The sequence below is a fragment of the Takifugu flavidus genome, chromosome 11 (assembly GCF_003711565.1).
Source record: "Takifugu flavidus isolate HTHZ2018 chromosome 11, ASM371156v2, whole genome shotgun sequence".
In the NCBI taxonomy this organism is placed as follows: Eukaryota; Metazoa; Chordata; class Actinopteri; order Tetraodontiformes; family Tetraodontidae; genus Takifugu; species Takifugu flavidus.
Window position 1 is genome coordinate 14,033,615 of NC_079530.1, and position 14,844 is coordinate 14,048,458.

Below are 14,844 nucleotides of genomic sequence, written 5' to 3' on the forward strand. Positions count from 1 at the left end.
TTATTGTTGGCTTTTCCTCCGTCCTGCTGTCATTAGGTGTTTATTTTGTTGGAGCGTCTAATGCCACCTGTCTGTGGCTCTTAATGACTACAGCTGCTCTCTATTCCCTCATTTTCCCCACTCACTTAAACACCTTAATGATCCACCTGTACCGCGAGCTCGCCTGTCCATGCCCGTATGCATCACAACCAATTATCTTTACTTACTTCTGTCGAACAATCGCGTTCTAGAATGAGAGTTCTGAGAATCTTCTGGCAAGTGCAGGCAGCTTATTCCCCCGCATGATTCAGGCAGGTGACTCCAGCAAAGAATTCCTTTTTTAAAATATATTTGATTTCAATTGCCAGTCTTTTCCTTTTCTATTTTAATGATATATTATTTAAATCTGATTTTTTTCTCGCCTCCCTGGCTGCTCACATAAATTATAGCTTTTATCATACATCAAAAGTTTCCAAATCATAGAACCAAGAAATGATCATTGATGCTTTAAGTATTTTTCCCTTTTTATGAGAAAACTAAGAAAAAGAATGTTCAACTACTTAAGTCACTGTGAGCTTGTCGTTCATCACTGTGAATCACAGGACTTGAGCACTTAAAACCCCCCTCGAAGCCACATTATCTTACTTTCTGGTGAAGTATTTGTTGGTTTTTAGCTCAACACGCTGCATTTGAGGTTGGTGAACGAGCTACCAAGATCTTCTGATTCACCTGTTTCCTTCCCTTACGTCACAAACCTGTTGGACTGGTCAGTTTGTGGGCTAGCGGTCGACCCAACACGCCAGACAAAACAGTCACCCGGCCCGTTAACATTATATAACTTTCAGTGCAACTTTATTCATCTTAACATTTGGCTGTGTTTAGCACTAGAGGACAGAATGCCATGAGGAAAACAAGAGCAAACTTTTTGCCTGGAGTGGAGGCTGTAATTAGATTGTCGCTCAAAATCTTACCCAGGGCTGTCTAATTATCCCTCCACAAACTGCAGCCATTTTCCCATTACTTCGTTCCTCCGATGAGATCTAAAGACTGCATCATAGCGCCTTTGGTTGCTTCGCTCTTCATCACTTTCAGACTATCCAAATGGCAGAGGCGGCAGCTCCTCTTCACTCCATACTCATAATAAATGAAGAGGGTTTATTCGCTGCCTCGTAGCACCAATATGGTGGCGGACTCAGGTCAGTTTGGTGAAACTAGACTCAGGTTCCTCACTATCAACATATAGTCTATATGGTCTTGTATTAAAATATACAGATGGAAGGAACTGGAGAAGGGTTAGGGTTAGGGTCTTTAAGCAAATGTCTTTAAGCTAATTCATGCTAATCGTCTTAAATCTCTTCTTATTCTATGGAAAAACCACGAGAGGTCTCATTTTACCCAATGTGGAGTAAAGAGATTCTGTGTTTTGGTGGGGGGGCGGGGGGACAGCCTCAGAAAGTCAGCTGTCATTGCAGCTCTCCAGATGGAAACCTGCCCTGAAAGCACCTTCAGGACTCCCAGACAGTGAGCAACTAGATTCTCTGGTCTGACAGAACTGAGAGGGAAGCTCCTGACGTGCACCCTAAGTATCATGCTTGGAGGAAACCAGGCAGCAGCATCATCAGCTGTCCCACTCCATCCCTGCAGTGAAGCCTGATGGTGGCAGCATCCTGCTGTGGGGGTGTTGTGGAGACTTCGTCGCACCCTTCGGGAAAACGGTGGACCAGCCAGAACCTAATGAAACATCTCTGCAGAGACCTGAAGACCAACGGCTCTGATCCAACCAGACAGAGTTTGGTTATTGTTGGATATGGTGAGAGTCCTAGGTTTTTGGGTTCTTTTTTAGCATAAAGTTGCAAGAAAGTAACAAGTTAAAAAGTGAAAGGGTGTGAAAGCTCCTGATTACATAGTAAATATGTCAGGCCAACAGTGCGTTCGTGCAGACATCCCATTTATTTTTAGATTCTAGATGACATTGTACGTGTAATTTCAGCTCTCAGCCTGATTCGTGGCTTGATATCATCTTAGATCGGGACAGTCTCAGCTCTCTCTCTGTCCCTCTCTTCCCTTCTCTCTCTCACACACACACACCCTTGTGTGTATTTACCGTATGCGCGCTGTGTTTTTCACCGTGGCTTAAAATGTGTCCGTGGTGTTTGCTCAGATAGAGGTCATCTCAACAATTAACCTTGTGGGACGAGTGTGGAAGCAAACAGAGGGATTGATGCTCGCTGCCCGCTAGCAGCCAGACGGCCTGAGCCTAAACAAACAGACGTTTATACCTATAGGCCTGGCACACACACACACACACACACACACCACACACACACACACTAGAAGACTGATGGCTGTGGGTGAAGGTTTGTGATCATTCCATCATATCCTCTTTGGTCATTTCAGCAGTGGCCTCAGTCTGACAGCGAGCCAACAAAATGAAGAGTCCGCACCAACACAGATCTCTCACGACAGCACGACACAGATACGCGCAGTCACACTCATACACACACACACACATACGTACACACAGATGTCAGTCGATGCCAGAATGGCCTTTGTGTTGAAATGTCACACTTCTGCACTTCCTACTGCTTCCCAGTCTGTGTCGCACCCACACAAATGCTCTCAGCTTATCCACTGTATCATTTACAATAAAGCAAAAAAAACAAAACCTATCACTTGGGCGTTTATATTACAACTTAATCGTTTTAAGACAAATTCCTAAAGCCTCAACAGTGTCGTGCTCGACATTGTTAAGGCAAAGACGGCGACGAGCAGAAGTGTGGGCGAGCCTGTAGAAATTGATCGTCTGTTCCGCTGAAGTATCGAGTGTCAGACTTATTCCCTCAGAGAGGATGATTGGTAGTGCTCACTGTCAGAAGACTGACATTTATTCCCTCTGTAGTGGAGCCTCTCTTGCCTCCCTCGGCGCCTCTGCTGTCGTTTCCACTTACTCACCCACTCGGTTTTTAGGTCCGGTTTGGAGGTCTGCCTATCGATCGGCTCTATCGATCGGATCGATTATGAGATGATGCTGTCGACTATTGATGTAGGATGACCATACGTCCTCTTGCATGCTAATGCAAAGCTTGCTACAGTAAACCATCTTGGAACGTGGGAGGGCGTCAGCGATGCGTCTCCAGCCACATCCCGGCCCTTTGCTCCGCGCATGAATCTGCAGGAGTGCGTTTCCTAATCCTTCTCATTATGCCTCATTATGCCGAGCTTCTAAGAACAAAAGCAACGAAGCGTCTGGCAAATTGTTCATGACAGCCACAGCATCAATCATCTGTGCAGCTCTTTTTGATACCATGAATTTACTCTCTCCTACAATTGAACCGTTTTGATGCTCCCGAGTGAGAAATGGCTGCTCTGATAGACCAAATGGCTTGGCAGAGATGGGATCAATTAAAGGCGGATGGACACAGGATCATAAAAGGAAAGCCTCGTTTTGGTGCAGCGGAGTTGAAGCTTGGACTTTTCACAGACAGGAGTTTTGGAATGGAAGAGCCCTTTCTCAGTGAAGCCTGGAGATGAGGGAACACGGGCCCGTGCTGCTGCATTTCTTATGAGCCACATTGTATAGAACACATAGAGGGTCCAATGAAAAGGGTTTCTTTTCCTGGTGCTGCTGGCCTGCGTGGGTCACCTCGTGCTGCTTCTGTGCCATTCGCACAACGAAAGAGGAGAGCGGGGAAAACACATTAAAATACACAAGGCAAACTTCAGTAATGTACCTGAGACCTTACATTTTTAGATATTTATTGAGCTGAGTGCTTCTTTTTGCGATAATGAGTCTTTCTCAGAGTGAAACACAGTCGTTAATTACGCAATCTGGTGGTTTTGTATTGCGAAAGAGTTAAAGATGGGTTTGACCCTTCGTCGGCTGGAGCAGGTTTTTCTCCCACGGATGACTGTTGGACTCGACCGCTCGGAACAGCTTCAGTCATTTTGGCGCGAGGAAGAGAGACGAGCAGAGCGTTTGATGTTTGTCAATTATAATCGTCCCGGGATGTCTGTTAAAGTGCCGCAGAGTCGGTTAAATGTCAAGACTGTCATCAATGTGTTGTCACAGTAGGAGGCAGTTCACCCCTCTTCACCCCTACTGGCCTCAGACAGGGACACACACACACACACACACACACACACACACACACACACACACACGTGCCCAGAACCACTCAGTAAAACAGGGAAAAACGAAAGCACTTAAGAGTCCCAGCAATAGATGTGAGGCAACGCTAAAACAGAGTTGAGAGCGGGGTGGAAAGTTCAGCGGCGCCGAAAAAGACTGATGGGAGCGGCTCTTCGCAGCAGCTTAACGTGCTGTTGAGAGTTGCATTAGTAAAGTTTGCAGTTTGCTGGCACTTGTCCCGATCAGAGCTGCTATTAGCGCCGATCGAATCCAACGCGTGGATGGAGTAATACGAGCCTTGGCGGGGAATTTTAACGCATTTTCCTTCACATTCTGTTGAAGCGCGTGGCTTCGTTTCAATGTGACAAAGCAGTTTCTGTCTCAGGAAGTCACCCTAAATGCCCCGGCTGGACTCGGGTTCAGTGCAACTGTATTAACTCTGCCCTGATGAACTATCCCCCCAGGTGTATTTGCAAACACCTCCCTGACGATGCACCCGATGCCAGACCTGCATCACAGGCTACAACTGAAGGGTGGAGCGGACGGACGCACGGCTTCAGGCACGTTTAACCAGCAGTTGCTTCCTCACGTAGAGCGAAGGTGACTTTGTGTTCTGTGATGGCTGGCCGCGTTGGGATGGATCTGTCCCACTTTTATTAGAACTGATTGTTTCATTTAGATACAGATGGGTTGTTTAACCCAGCAGCTGCTCATCAGACTGAGCTGCCTGGTTAATGACCCCCAAGAACTCACGAATCTGGCAGAGAAGACAAAATGCACATTTAATGGAACAGTGGGACCAGCAGGCGGGGTTGTTTCTCAGGTAATGTATGTTTCTGGAGGTCCTTAGGAAAGAAGTGGTCTGGGATTGATACCTTTGGAAATGAAAGACTAATGAAATTCATAAAACTGCTCACAAGCCTCATTAGCAATAAGCAGTGGTTAGCAGAAGCTTAACGAAAGCTTAGAGAAAAAGAAGAGAGGGCATCACCGAAAGCCATTTCAGGTCAGACATGAGGAAAAGCCCTGCTTAATCTGCATTTTTCTAAATATTCCAGCCTCACAGTGGATGGAGGGATGGGCAGAGCAGATAGAGGAAACCAGGTATCAGCATCAGTTAATTCAACACTAACTTCTTATTGGTATTGTTACTTCTGCAAAGACTCTTTTTAAATAGCGATGCTAAATAGAAACGCCGCTGTGATTGCACGCACAGTTGCGGGCCAGTAAACGTCTCAGAAAACAAACATTCGGGGGGAATTAATTGCGAGTCATCCTCCAAAACAACCCAGCTGCATCGCAGATCCCCGAATGTGCGACTATTTACTGGAAACATTTCCGCAAGATTAGGCAGTATATTAAGTGGCGTTTAATCCAAGGGCAAGAAATATGATTCGCTCTGCATCTGTTTGAACGGTTGGAATTAAATATCCAAAGGGCAGCTGCGCGGGGGCAGGTTAATGAAGAAGGTGTGCCTGCAATGTTAGGTAGATTGGGACAGTGATGTGGTTGAGGGCAGGAGCAACGGAGGACAGGATGGAGGGATTAATTTCAGCAAAAAAAGCGCTCTCCTCCTCGCCCAACTTTCACCAGAGGTTAATATCTGTCGCTGCCTCTCCGTCTTTCCTCCTCCTCTTTCCCGTATCAGTGGGAGCGCGCATGCACCCACGCTGCCTTTCTCCCTAGTGACACCTCAACTTAGCAGCCAGTAGCTCACATGTTCCTTGATAAAAGCAGCTCCTCGCTCGGGGCTCTATTTTAGTGCTGCGCAGCGCCAGCCTCGGCACAGGCGCGGGTGTGGGTGTGTTGGTAATTTGGTAGCCAAAGTGCCGCTTTCTTTCTCCAGATTGCAAAGGGAAAGTTCATTAAAGGCTCTGTGGAGCTGAGGAGACACATCAGACGCGTCCCCGAGTGTTTTCAGGACGTTCTCATTGCTTCTGCACCGTCTTCCGTGCAACAGTTCTCAGGAATGAGCCGTGTCAAAATCCAAGAAGTTTCCCACCTAACCAAGCCGCCACTCCGCAGATACACCAGAACACCGAAGTGTGCACGTACATGTACTGAGCTCCTCCTGTGCTGCCCACGGGCGCATGGAAATACAGCCCCCGGTCTGCAAGCAACAGTCGTGAACGTGTAACATACGTGCACTGAACCGGTGCTGCTGTTATCTGGGGGTGGGATAGGCGAAAGGAGAGACTCTGAAAATGGAAGCATTTTCTCTCCTCCTACACAGGCAGTGGAGCTCAGGGGGGGCCCGTCTCTCCAAGATTCTCTGATCTCCGAGTCACAAAACACCTGCTGCCTGCCTGACGGATAATGGGGAGGGGAGACGCTGGGTGCTGCAGCGAGCGGAAGAGAGGCACAAGTTTCTGAGGGACAGTGGGTTAGAAGATAACCTTTAAAACCAGAGCGGGGAAAGTTTTTTGGCAAAGGCGAGAAGGTGCATGTTGTACGCAGTCACTCGAGGAGTATCAGGCACCTGTTCTGTTTTGCAAGGCTTAAAACGGAAGCGGTTTCTGGGGGAGCAGGATAAATCTCCCCTGTGGATTATGTGTACCCCTGCTGGATGCAGGATGTGCTCCTGTCCCCATTGTGAGCTCTTTATCTGTCATTCTTGGCTCCAGAGCCCATATTCATTAAGCGTCCACTAACCCCGGCTTTCTCCAACAGAATAAATAAGACTGTCCCATGGGGTTTTAAAGCTGAGAACAGCAAAGAACAATGTGTCTGTGCCATCATAATGGCAGATTGTGGGGTTAAGAGCCAGCCAATTAGGTGAGTAAAAACAGTCAGCAGTAATGTGGAGGCAGGAGCACCCCTCTCCCAGTCACCACACTACCAGTATCACAACGTATATCATTTGAAAGGTATCTTAAATGCCTTTTTTGTTGTTGTCTTGAGTAAAATGGAATTCAGATTAGCAGCAGTTATTAATTTACTGGTTTTAGTCTGCCCCCTAGTGTTCCATATGCGCTAGTACAGCAACTTTTCAATTCAGTGCACAGATTGTCCCCTTCAGAAAACCAGGTAATGGATGTTCATTTGAACTTTCAGTCATTCGTTAAAAATCCGTTTCACTTATACTATGTAGAAAGTTATTCTAAATATTATGATGTGGTTCGAATGCTGCTTTCGTTATGCAATTGGAGGATTTGACCGATAGATGGCAGCAGAGCCCCGGAGTTTGTGCTGCTGTAGGGAGACTGTGCCAGGTGAGGTCGTAAAACATAAACCAGTTATGATCACATCCCAGTTTCAATACACGTACTCCGCAGAGTTATTTTGATATTATTTTATAACACACACACATGACTCCTTTTCACTGATGCACCGTATTTGGCTGCACTGGTATCAACTTGTGAATCAACCTCCATGACATTTTAATTGTTACTGACTGGCACTGATGCTGTAGAGATATGTGGCAGTTATTTATTTGTGTTTTTTCAAAATCCTATACTTTTAAGTTTTATTTTGATTTAGGCTGTTGAAGACAGTTGAAATTGACTTTTACTAATGCAAATGATTGCTTTATGAAGCACAAACTCCAGCCTGTCAGGACTGTCAGGACTTCAAATTTGCTTCATGTGTGATGCTGATTTTAGACCAGAAGATTATCGTCCCCAAATATGTCGGAACACGGGATGCCGAAGCAAGAACCAGCTTCATCAAGACCCCTGTCAACAGTCAGAAACAGTGATTTCTAACGAATCACTCAGAGTTCCTAAAGACATCCTTGAGTCCATGTTTGAGCTAAAGCCTTGATTATTTATTGTCTTCCTGTATTCTTGCCGATGACTTATTCTTATTTATAGCTGGCCAACTTGCTAACTCTAACCAGATATCTACGAAGACTGGTGATGTCGCGTATCACTGACGGGAGCTGCAGGATGCATCCGAGTCTCCACAGTGAGGCAACAGAGTTCTTTCTGCTGTTTCTGCATCCTCTCAATACAAGTATCCTTTCTCTGCTTTGTGGTGCATTTACAGGCCAGACTGACGTGTATTCACACTCTGCTCATACTCCAGCCATCAGGCTCTACTGTGTTGTATCGTTAGGATGTCTCGCTGTTAAACTTTGACTGGTGAGGTTGTGCATGAGCAGGAGAGTTCATCTACAGGAGGTGACGTCTTCCTCGTGTCTGATTGACTAGCTGTCCGATCGAACAGGAGATGTTGGTATATTCAAATCCAAGTGTGTGTGTGTGTGTGTGTGTGCGCATCTCTGTCAGACCACCGGTAAAAAAAAAATCCATGGGGTTGCTGTGGTAACGGCAATCACTTTTAATCCCGCTTTAGGGAGGAGGAGAGGGGATAAAGGTGGAGTGACAGCAGGTTAACAGGGTAATTAGGGAGTCGTGGGTAAAAACAGTGAAAGGCATCGACAGGGAAAAGGAGGTGAGCACCATTCCTCGTGCACACTGAACAGATCTGAGTGTGCATGCAGTAAGTGCGTTCCTATCTCCACACCTGCAGATTTAATGCGCCTCAGATTTCTCCTTCCTCGGCTTCTTGTGAGATGTGTTTTTCCTCTTTAGTTATAGCACACAGGAGACAAAAGGGAAATATAAATTATGCATTCCTTTTTTTGCCCCATCTTCACCTCACCTTCTGTCTCCCTTCAATTTGTCCTACCCCCCCCCCCCCGTGTGACCACTAATGAGCGAGTGAGGGACGAGTCGGAAGAGTGATGTTTATTAATGCTATATCTGGTTTCTTCTCCCTGCTTTACTCAACCTCCTGCTGTATAAACACACCATGATGCCTCTGTATGAACCATGACCTCATTATTGAGGTCATCACTGAGGTCATCGTTGAGATCGAGAAAAACGCCACCTGCCTTGTGGTGCTTTACACACCCCTACACCCTCTCCCTCTCTCTCTCTCTTTAACATGTGCACCGGTCTGTAATTCAGCCCCGCTCCAATAAGAATCCAGAACGAGACTTCTCAGATTGTAAAAGGGGGAGGGGACAGTGCGCTGCTGGCTGATTGACAGCTGGAGCCCTACAGGTGGAGACAAGAGCGGAGGGAGGAACACAGAAGGGGGAGAGTGAGGACGGGAAGAGAGGCAGCAGCAGCCTGACTTCCCCACATTCATACACACTCACACTCACACTCACACTCACACACATATACTGTACACCGTCACCAGCAGCGCTCCGTTCCTTCCTTCCTTCCCCTCCTACCTGGAGAGCTCGCGTCCTCCTGGCAGACTTGCCCACTAACAACACCACCACCGCTGTCACCTCCGCCTCCAGCACAGCTGCACCAAGATGAGCCAGTGCAGGAAAAGGTGCAAGAGGCAGCTCACCAAGGTGGCTCGTTATTTCTACCACTTCCTCATGGGAACGCTCACCCAAGGTAGGCATGCAAAACTTCACTCAGATTCATGGGGGGGGGGAGGGGGAGAAGTTAATACTGTACACGGCATCAAGGGTGTCCAGACACTGGCGCTCTGGTCCTGGTGGGGTTCTGCAAACACATCGCAGCTTTTATCAATAACTTAGCAACTTTGTTTTTGAGAACGGCAGCGCTGAATGATTTACTGAACGTGTGTGCGTGCACGTGCGTGTGCGTGCTGTTTCATCTCCAGACAAAAGATTCTATTAAAAGCAAAGGCGGATTACAGTATTCACTGCACAGTCCCTGTTCACGTGCACTTAATATGTCTACAGCATATATGTACATTATGCCAAAAATGCCTGTGGCCATTAGATCATTCATAATGCATCACATGATCAATATGCACATAGAATTAGAAAGTCTTTGGGGCTGAATGAACAAAGTCTCTTTTCTCCCAGCCTTTTGACCTCCCATCCTCCTCCCCCTCCTGCTCCTCTCCTCCAGCTTTGACTGTCAGATTGGCCTCTGGAAGCATGTGGCAGCCCACTTCCATTGAGCATCTCTCTGTGGGTGAAAAGGCTCACACGTTCACACCTTTCATCCACTCCTGCTAGCTCACAGTATGACATCAGCTCAGCTACCCAGCGCGTTAGCTCCAGCGACAACTTTGCCATGCTAATAATGTACAGTCCCACCACAGCCTGCTCTCAGAGGCGTGGAAATGCTTATTTCCTATCAGTCCTCGGTGTCGTTGACATTTGTAGAGCTATGAAAGGAAGCGATCAGAACAGAACTGGTGTTCAGGGAAGTCTTTATCCGTCACGGTGATTCCATAAATAGTGTACAGAAGCAAATGTGTGTGGTTCTCAGAGTGTAGAGACTCAAAATCAAATTTCTGTGCCGGCTGTGTAGCATTCTACTGTACTCATCCCGGTGTTGCTGTCAGATGAGTGAGTGAGTCTCCTTGTTAGCCGTAACATCCAGGAACATGAAGTCCCCAAAGCTTTTCGCTCTTCTTTCACTGAATTAAAGTTTACAGCTCATTTTTCCACAGTTCCTCCTTCATTATGTACACAGTTTTTACCAGGTTGCCCACACCTGCCTGCTCCCCCCCCCCAGCTCTGAGTAACCAGCGCGGTCAGATATGACGTCATATAAATGTTTAAAATGTCTAACTTGTTCCTGGATGAGCCGAGCTGAAACACGAGCTACCCGGCGTCAACACGCGGGTGTCTCCCGGGCGGTGCGTCCATCCCAGCGGAGCAGCTGCGCCACGCAGCCCTCTTGTGGCCCGACGCCACACTTACTTAGACAAACTCAAATCCTGTGACAGAGTCGGCGTAGTAGGTAACAATAAGCCCGGGCGCCGCTGATGTGGCTCCGCAGCCATGGGCAGCTGTCAGTGAGTGTTCTGGTGAGGATAATCTGACAGCCCGGATCAGATCCTGTCTATTGAGATTAATTAGGCTTCACCATTATGGTGATTTCGACATTAATGTGGCTAAATTTAGACACATGGTGTTTACGCGCTGTAAACAGTTTGATCCGGTACAATGGGCAAAGCCCCACCTTTGTTGTTCCGGATTTAGTTGTGGAACCAGTTCTCTGTTGAACTTCTCAGGTTCTCCTTGGCCTCGTCCGTCTACAAAGTTTACCTTCTTCTCATCCGTGTCCATAAAGCCCAACCCTTTGCATTCATGGCAAACGTGCGTTATTTGGACGGAGCAGTTGGTGGTTTCTGCGCTGGGTGCATCAGCCCTCCCAGCCTTGTTGTTCTTCTGCAACCCCTCCTGGGTGGATCTTTTAGAAAGAAGCTATCAATGCGATTTATTGTGTCTCCCTCAGACTTTGTCCCTGGTTATTGAATTGCCTTCCTATGTGTTCTACGGTGCTCATTGAAGTATATGAAAGGGTTTAATAATTGTATTATTATTGATATTAGAGCCTTTGTGCCTAACAAAGCACCCCCCCTCCACACACACACACACCACACACACACACACACACACACACACACACACACCCTGCCCCACCCCACCCTGCCACTCCTTTACCATCCTCCACCCGTGAGGTATTTATTAAAGCCAGTCATTTGTGTCTATTAGTGCACGTATACATGCAGCACCCGCTGATTGTTAAGTTTACTCAGAAAAGGAGTTGCCATGACTACTGGCTTTCTGTGCGAGGGAGAGAGAGGGAGAGATTTGCCTCTGTGCAATGGCAGTGCGCGAGGGTTGAACTGTATAATGACTGTGCTACATGGAGACTTCATCAAGGCCATTCACAGTTTGGTATTTAGGTTTTGTGGCGTTTCTGGCTGAGCGAAAGTGCTCAGGGACGTGCCATTTCAGCCAGAATTCCCCTCTGAGCGGTTGGTTGTGCCAAAAGGGCAATTGGCCATTTGGCCTCCTCTAATGATTTAGGTGGAAATGTATTTATGATATATAATTCTAATTACATGCATCTGTCCCACTGCAGACAGTGAAAATGAGCTCAACCATGTGTGATTATAAGCTGCTGGTGTTTGTCTGGAGATTACTGATGACAGTAATTTGGAGCCTCCCCACCCCGTGCCCCGACAATACCCACTTATTAGTTTGTTTCATGAGGGAAAATAAGGTTTCTCTGCTCCGTCTGTGTGTGTGTGTGTGTGTGTCCACCCTCGATCTTTATGTCAATTCACCTTAGCAATGTATTAGATATTGTTAACCTGGTCCCCAGCGCACACATTTATTAAGCAAACACGTTTAGACCACAGAAAATGGCACACACCCTCACAATTTAATTTTCCCGTACTATTATGGGAAGTGTTTTCAGTGCATGTGGTCTCCATTATCTGCCTCTATGAATGTGGCACCGGTGGTTGAGACCTGGGAAATAAGAAAAATATTGCTGTAAATTAAAGATCCTCCATTTGAAACACATTTTAAAAGGGGGGAAAGTATTCAAATTAGTTTTATATGGCCAGACACATAATGAAAACCCTTCTTGATTATGAGTACATGGCATAATTATATCAGTTGTTTTTACATGTGTAATTTATTGGTCTATTAGTATTTCTGTTGCTTCAAAATGACCATCGATGGAACGATAAACCTAAATGTGAAAGCCTCGGTAGCTGTGATGAGATTGTGGTGGCTGGAGACGGCATCTCCAAAGCCGAGGCTCCCGCGGTCCAAGCGGTGAACCAGCAAACAATTCAGACCCCCGGAGGGCCCCTCTCTAAACCCATCTGCTAACATCTGGGCGTCAGCTACACCAGCCAACCTTAGGGGCTCCAGCGGAGCCGAGTCGGGGCTGTTTTGGCAGGAAAAAGTCACTTTCATTTTCCTTTTTATAGAGCTGAGTCATTTATTAGCCACTTTGACATTTTTCTTAATGAAACTGTGTGTTAGTCTTCCTCCAGAGGCTAATATGAAAAAGTAAGTACTTTTTAATTAATAACCTCAAATAACCTCCACCATATCCTATTTCAGCTACATTCCCTCTCAGGGCAGATTTACAGAGAAACTCAGTGCACGACGCCTCGTGCTTTTTCTCTGCTTCTTTAAAACACCTGTTTAAAGCAGTACAGTACAGTATCAGTGTGTGATGTCATCACACATCGGTCTGGCCTTTATTAAGCTCACGTTCTAACCAAAATGTGTCATTAAATTTCAATTTGACAATAAATAAAAGACACACACACCCACACACACACACAGGGGGCTGTGTTCGTATCCGTGTGCACCGACCCACATGCCAGTGCGGGGTAATGGTGCTCCCGGTGGGGGGAGCGTCGTGCATTACCATAAAGATAACTTACTCTACGCGTGTGTGCTTTGCCGTGTGATGAAGAGGAACCCCGCTGCTGTCTCATATCACTGCACAATAGGCAATATGAAAAGCCGGCAGGAAGCCGAGCCGACGCTTCGGGCTTGGGTGGCGGACGACTTTGTGTTTGGCTTGATTTACGCGTTTTTTTGTTCCACTCCATTTGAAGCCTCGCCTGCTGCACGCTGCAACAACTCTTTTTGCCATTTAAGTTGGCCGGGAAACCTAAAAAAAAAAGACCTTGAACTGTGAGACAGGAGGGCTAAAGTGGCCCAAGCCGAACGGCGCTCGTTTCCGGTGAAATATCGGTCTGGTTCTGCACCAGACAGGGAGATTCTGATTTATCCTGCTGGTGCTGATTGTTCGCTTCTGCCTCTGTTTTCGGTACCTCGTGACTTGTTCTTTCCCAGGCAAGATAAAAAAGAGAGCTAAAATAGAACTTTAAGGTCAACACTTTGGCAGAGGGGAAAAAAAGTGATCCCTTTTAAAAAAATCTCTTTCCCGCAATCTGTCTCAGCACCAGCAGTGGATTTCCAGATCCAGCTATTTAAAGAAACGCGACAGTTGGTTTACAGTTATTTGTGTTCCTTGTACGAACAATCCCTCCACGTATCTGTTGCTTCCTTTTCTTTGTCCTTTGTTTTACTCTGGCGTCTGTCCCACTATTTTAGTCCTGAACAGCTTCACGCTGTTTGTGTTTGCCGACCGCGTGCGCGATGCTGTGCTGCCGACGTGTCCGTTGTTTTTCCTGCTTCGATTACCCCCCCATCCTTCTGATTTGAAACAGATTCAGACTCCTCGCCTTTGACCAGCTGTCAGACTCTCCTCCCCGTGAGTAGGCAGCTGAAGACGAGACGCCAGAAACTGAGTTAATTTCAGTCTTAGCCCAAAGTCCGTGCCAGGATGCTGCTGTACGCTGTGTTTTAATTGGCTGGTGCTCTGGGCTGGTTCTGTCAGCCCTCATATGTCTGAAGAAGAGCATGAGCAGCCTGTTGAGCTTGAGCTGCCAGGTCAGCTTCCTGTAGTGGGGAGGCTTTTATCTGAACGGCTTGTGTTTTTCCCCACCTTACACCCTTGAGCTCCACACTTCCTGAGCACTAAAATCATTTCTAATCCTCCTCCTTGAGTTCCTCTTTCAGACTCGGCTACGTTCACTTCTGTCCCTCACTCCAGAGAGCGATGGGAGCGATCGCCTCCATCCTTCATGTGTGTACACACACACACACACACCTATTATGTGCTAAAAATAATCCCCTATTAGCAGCAATCTTGAGAGAGAGGGGTGGCGGGGGCAAAAGGTGTGACTGGTGCTGAGAGGTGAAAAGTGAAGTGTGGTGCAGAGAAGAAGAGGGAGGGAAAGATGAGGCTTTTATGTCTTGGTTGTCTTTCACTTATTGGAGTCTCTTCTCACATGAGAGGATTGATGATGTGTGAATGCATTTATGGCTTTGATATATTGGCTCCAGAGATAGCTGCTGAAAGTTGATATTCTTTTAAAATGTGAGAGTGTTTTCATTGACTTTTTCCATCCAGAGCGATCTTTTTTTTTATATTTGCACCCGTTATTTGCATATAAATGGA

At 46.7% G+C, this 14,844-nt stretch overlaps 1 protein-coding gene across 3 annotated transcripts in view; it reads left to right on the forward strand.

Annotated features, from left to right (window-relative positions):
* Nucleotides 1–14,844, forward strand: part of LOC130533725 (Kv channel-interacting protein 2) — a 48,549-nt gene that overhangs the window by 9,303 nt on the left and 24,402 nt on the right. The window contains exon 1 of one of the 3 annotated variants that reach the window (XM_057047389.1): nucleotides 8,970–9,468. The exons of the other annotated variants lie outside the window; for them this stretch is intronic. Within the exon in view, the coding sequence (XP_056903369.1) occupies nucleotides 9,381–9,468 (88 nt within the window). The 5' untranslated portion in view covers nucleotides 8,970–9,380. Of the gene's footprint in view, nucleotides 1–8,969; nucleotides 9,469–14,844 lie in introns of those variants that run through there. 3 annotated transcript variants of the gene reach the window in all.